At 50.8% G+C, this 5,331-nt stretch overlaps 1 protein-coding gene across 2 annotated transcripts; it reads right to left on the reverse strand.

Annotated features, from left to right (window-relative positions):
- Positions 1-458: 458 nt before the first annotated feature.
- LSM10 (LSM10, U7 small nuclear RNA associated) lies at positions 459-5,084 on the reverse strand. Of its 2 annotated transcripts, none has more exons than XM_003891602.4 (2): positions 4,741-5,084; positions 459-1,187 (listed from the first exon to the last, which is right to left on the reverse strand). In XM_003891602.4, the coding sequence occupies exon 2, from the start codon at positions 1,161-1,163 to the stop codon at positions 792-794; it is 372 nt and encodes a 123-aa protein (XP_003891651.1). In that variant the 5' UTR covers positions 1,164-1,187; positions 4,741-5,084; the 3' UTR covers positions 459-791. The 2 variants fall into 2 exon arrangements, with proteins under 2 accessions (XP_003891651.1, XP_017815254.1); XM_017959765.3 differs by lacking the exon at positions 4,741-5,084 and adding an exon at positions 4,215-4,687.
- Between the last annotated feature and the right edge of the window lie 247 nt (positions 5,085-5,331).

Consider the following 5,331-nt stretch of genomic DNA (forward strand, 5'->3'; position numbering starts at 1 on the left):
AACCCTGAGAACCCAATAATTCTCAGATCAGAGATGGAATTCCTGCTATTAGCAGAGCTCTCACACCCCAGGGGAGGGCCCAGGTTACTCCAATCTCTCTGCTTCAAGAAACAGCAATGAGACTAACAGCCTCTTCAACAGGGACTGAGTAGAAAAGCCATTTTCCACCTGCCCAGACTGAAGTACTCTCCTACCATTCTCAAATAGCTACATATTAGAATTGCCTGGGAAATTAAAAAACTCCCAGCCCTCAGACCATACCCCATACCAACGAAATATGAATCTCTGAGGGTGGGACAGGTGATTCCAATGTGCAGCCAAGCTTGAGTCTGCCCCTGACTACACAGGACGGTCTGGGAGCCCAGCACACAGAAGGGAAGGCCTGGGGCATGGACCTGTTTGTATTCAAGTTGGGTTTCACAAGAAAATGAACACAACTGCAAGAGGAATGGAGACAGTTAGAGGTGGCTTAGACTGAGCATGTTTAATTATCCTCACTGGGAGAGCTGAAAACTACTTGACAGGTTCCATGATCAATAAGTCAGAGATTCAGATCATCAAAAAGGGGGATTGTCACCTACCCCAAGGCCACAGATAGGATTCTGGGTCCCAGAGGGAGTCTGGGAGGTGGAACCCTGTGAAACGCAGCTTTGACAGGTGGTGTCTGTTGGACACCAGCTTCTGGCCTGGCCCTGCTCTCTTCTCGGGTTCTAGACAGGGTGTGAGGGCAGAGAGCTGGCTCCAGAGAACACTGGAGGAAGCCGAGTTGGGGCCAGGGCTTGCTGAGGGCCTCACTTATAGTTTTTGGAGGGAAATTCCCACCGGCCTTGGCCCTTGCCACCAAAGTTCCGCACCCGATGGATAATCTGCAGCTGTTGCTCAATGGTCGAGGTGATGTTCACGTCATCTGGGATGTGGACGTAGCGGACATTGCGGCCTGTCACAAAGAGGTCATCCAGCTTGACCTGATGCCCCCAACGGTCCGTGTAGGTGACTTTGGCCAGGCGGATGTTCATGAAAGCATCGACATTGTCTATGCGTCCATGGGCCACGCTCTCATCCCGCAGGTCCACAGTGGTTACCCGGCCCTGGAGGCCCTGCAGTAGGATGATCAGGCTGTTCTCAGAGATGGTCCGCTCCTTCACTGAATGGCTCAGTGCCATTCTTCCACACCAGCTGCCTGCTTGCTGTGGACAGGAGCACACAGATGGCAGCTATAGCAGGGTAGGGGGTACAGTTGCCAACTCACCTCCACCAGGTTCTCAAACAAAATTCCCAGCACAGACCACCTCTGCAATTTTTGTATCTGTGGACACAGATACTTCCCGCACATGTCTCATGGAATCCTCACACCAACTTGCAAGCCAAGGATTACTTATGCTTATTTTATGAATGAGAAAAATATGGCTAGGATGGCCAGGCACACTGGGATACACCTGTAGTACTAGCTACTCAGGAGACTGAGGGGGGAGCTTCACTTGAGCCCAAGAGTTCTGCTGACCTGCTTGGGCAACATCGCGAGATCCACTCAGTTTGAGACCAGCCTGGCTAATACGGTGAAACACCATTTCTACTAAAAATACAAAAAATTGGCCGGTCGCGGTGGCTCAAGCCTGTAATCCCAGCACTTTGGGAGGCCGAGACGGGCGGATCACGAGGTCAGGAGATCGAGACCATCCTGGCTAACACGGTGAAACCCCGTCTCTACTAAAAATACAAGAAAATTAGCCGGGCGAGGTGGTGGGCGCCTGTAGTCCCAGCTACTTGGGAGGCTGAGGCAGGAGAATGGCGTGAACCCGGGGGGGGCGGAGCTTGCAGTGAGCCGAGATCGCGCCACTGCACTCCAGCCTGGGGCACAGAGCAAGACTCCGTCTCAAAAAAAAAAAAAAAAATACAAAAAATTAGCTGGGCGTGGTGGCACACGCCTGTAATCTCAGTTACTCAGGAGGCTGAGGCAGGAGAATTGCTTGAAGCCGGGAGGCAGAGATTGCAATGAGCCGAGATCGCGCCATTGCACTCCAGCCTGGACAACAAGAGCAAGACTCTGTTTCAAAAAATAAAGAAAATGATGAGCATTTCTACTGAGCCAGGGACAAGAAAAGGATGCCTTTTATGGCTTCTAATCAACAGTAAAACATAGGTAATGGTCAATGCAATGTTCAAAAAATGATTACAGAAAGAAGGGAAGGGAAAGAATTTAGAGAAACAATAATTATAAAGAAAGATCACTGTCCTTGTTTGTCAATTATATGATTATCTACATTGAGAATTCAAGATAAATTATTAGGACCAACAACAAAAGTGAGTATCATTCCTAATAATACATTAATTTAAATAAATCAATAATTTTTAAAAATGAAAACTATGGCTAGGAGAGGTAACTTGCCCAAGGTCACAGTAAATAAGTGGAATTGCTGGAATTCAAATCCGTAGCCGTAGGCCAGGCACGGTGGCTCCCACCTGTAATCCCAGCATTTTGTGAGGTTGAGTCGGGTGGATCGCCGGAGGCCAGGAATTCAAGACCAGCCTGGCCAACATGGTAAAACCCTGTCTCTACTAAAAATACAAAAATTAGCCGGGCATGGTGGTGTGCACCTATAATCCCAGCTGCTCCGGAGGCTGAGGCAGGAGAATCGCTTGAATCCGGGAAGTGGAGGCTGCAGTGAGCCAAGATCATGCCACTGCACTCCAGCCTGGGTGACAGAGAGAGACTCTGTCTCCAAAAAAAAAAAAAAAAAAAAAAAATCCATAGCCGCCTGGCTCCAAACCTCACACCAGGTGTACATTAGAATCATCTGGCAAGTTTTTAACTCGACCTTCCCCACCCCAGATTCTGATTCATTTGGTTAGAGGGGTGGGCCCAGATTTCCTATTTTGTAAAAGCTCCCGGCCGGGCGCGGTGGCTCACGCCTGTAATCCCAGCACTTTGGGAGGCCGAGGTGGGCGGATCATGAGGTCAGATCGAGACCATCCTGGCTAACACGGTGAAACCCTATCTCTACTAAAAATACAAAAAAATTAGCCGGGCATGGTGGCGGCACCTGTAGTCCCAGCTACTGGGGAGACTAAGGCAGGAGAATGGCGTGGACCTGGGAGGCAGAGCTTGCAGTGAGCCGAGATCACGTCACTGCACTCCAGCCTGGGCGACAGAGTGACTCCATCTCAAAAAAAAAAAAAGAAAGAAAGAAGAAGAAAAAAAGCTCCCCAGGTAACTCCAAAGTGCTGAGGGGTACTGGTTAGAAATGCATAATCTCAGGTCTCTCCCCAGGCCTGTTCTGAGATAATCCACCCCTTCACTGAGTGGCTCACTGCCATTCTTCCACACTGACTGGAAACAGACTCTGCATTTCAACATGACCCCGTATGTGAATTAGATACACGTGAAGGTTTGAGACTCAGTGCTTGACACCAGTAGTTCTCATACATTATCAGAATCATCTGATACATACAGTGTGTATCAGAATCATCTGAGGGGCTTGTTATCTCAGCTTGCTGGGCCCCACTCCCAGTTTGACTCAGGAGGTCTGAGGTGAGGCCAGAGAGAGTCATTTCGAACATATTCCCAGGTGATGGTGATGCTGCTGGTCAGGGGCCCACACTCTGGGAACTATTGGTCTATACCATGCAGCTGTTAGGTAAGTAGAAATTTAGGTAATGAGGCTGGGCGCAGGGGCTGACGCCTGTAATCCCAGGATTTTGGGAGGCCAAGGGGAGTAGATCACCTGAGGTCAGGAGTTCAAGACCCACCTGGCCAACATGGTGAAACCCAGTATCCACTAAAAATACAAAAATTACCTGGGCATGGGAGCACCTGTAATCTCAGTTACTTGGGAGGCTGAAGCAGGAGAATCGCTTGAACCCAGGAGGCAGAGGTTACAGTGAGCCAAGATTGTGCCACTGCACTCCAGCCTGGGTGACAGAGCGAGACTCTCAGAAAAAAAAAGAAAGAAAATAAATCTAGATAATGAATTGGGCGGGGGGGAAAACCCAACCGGTAGTATATAAGGTACATAGGTTTTGAAGGTAGAGAAACCCAGGCTGGAATCCCCACTCCACCCCTAATTATGTAAACCTAGAAAAGTTAATGTCTCTGAACCCGTTTCCACATTTATTAAACTACAGGCGAAACAAAGCTACCAGAATCACACTCCACTGAAGGTACTCTCCTTTGATTTCAACGTACCCCGATATTGTATTAGTGCACTAGGTCTTACCTATCCCTTATTTGCAGACCCTGAGTTAACGGGGGTGCAACGCTCTCTCTTTACGACCTCACTCAGCATCCCGTCCAGGGCTGTGCAGTGTGGCACTGAGCGTGGCAAGCTAGACTAAGCCAGTGATGAGCGGGGCTGGGAGCTAAGTCCTTGGGCAGGGCCTAACGACCAGCCACCCGGCTGCAGCCTGACGAATCTGCGATCAAGCAAAGGTATGGGGTTGCTGCTGCGACTGCAAAAAGCAATCACCGGACCTCGAGTCAGGCCCAGGTTCTAGGACAGGCTCTGCCACCTTCTAGGAGGGAGACCACTTAGCAAACCACTTAGCTTCTCCAAGCTAGCTAAGCTACCGGTAAAACGGGACGAGCACCCCTTATTCAGAGCAGCGGGAGCGGGTCTGGGGAAATGAGCTATACTCGGTAAATGGGGAAGAAAACGCTTCCTGGGCTCCGGCACCTCCTTCCGGAGGTCCTGGCATCCCCCGCATTCCACCCCGCGGCTCCCTGCACCGCCGACCCGGACCCACCACGCGACATTCCTTCCGCTTGCCCCGTCTGGGTCGCCGCCGAAGCTAGCGGGCGCCTGGACGGGCTGCCTCCCGCCGGCTGCAGCAGGACGGAGAAAGCACGCCGGCGACCGGGCCGCTCTGTCCTCCGGGCGCAGAATGCGTCAGTGCTCTGCGAGTCATCGCGGCACTGAGAAACTACGATTCCCAGAATGCTTCGCGGCGCGGGGCTCGCGCTCAGCAAATGCCGGCCTGCGTCATTGAAGTCTCCTTCACTAGTCGTTCATTCACTCCGCACGCATTCTTGAACGGGCACCCTGGGCCAGGCTGCTTCCTAGGCTCCGGCATAGAGCAGTGACCAAGATCAAGTGGCTCCCCGAGCTGATGGCGCTGCAGGGGAGAGAGTCTTAGGAAAACAAACAAGAAAAATAGGGAAAAAGTTCTTTAGAAGAGTGAAAGTGTGACGTGGTAGTGACTAGGTGGTCTTTTATTGGATTGTCAGGGGTGTCCTGAGAAGGTGACATTTGAGTTGGGATTAGTGACATGACGCCAAGCTTGTGAAAACTATGGGCGGAGCATTGCAATTAGAGGGAACAGTTTGTTAAATAAAAT

This window comes from Papio anubis, chromosome 1 (assembly GCF_008728515.1).
Source record: "Papio anubis isolate 15944 chromosome 1, Panubis1.0, whole genome shotgun sequence".
Classification (NCBI taxonomy): Eukaryota; Metazoa; Chordata; class Mammalia; order Primates; family Cercopithecidae; genus Papio; species Papio anubis.

Excerpts from the sequence above, each read along its gene's own strand:
- LSM10 (XM_003891602.4), bottom strand. The coding sequence starts at position 1,163 with ATGGCACTGAGCCATTCAGTGAAGGAGCGGACCATCTCTGAGAACAGC.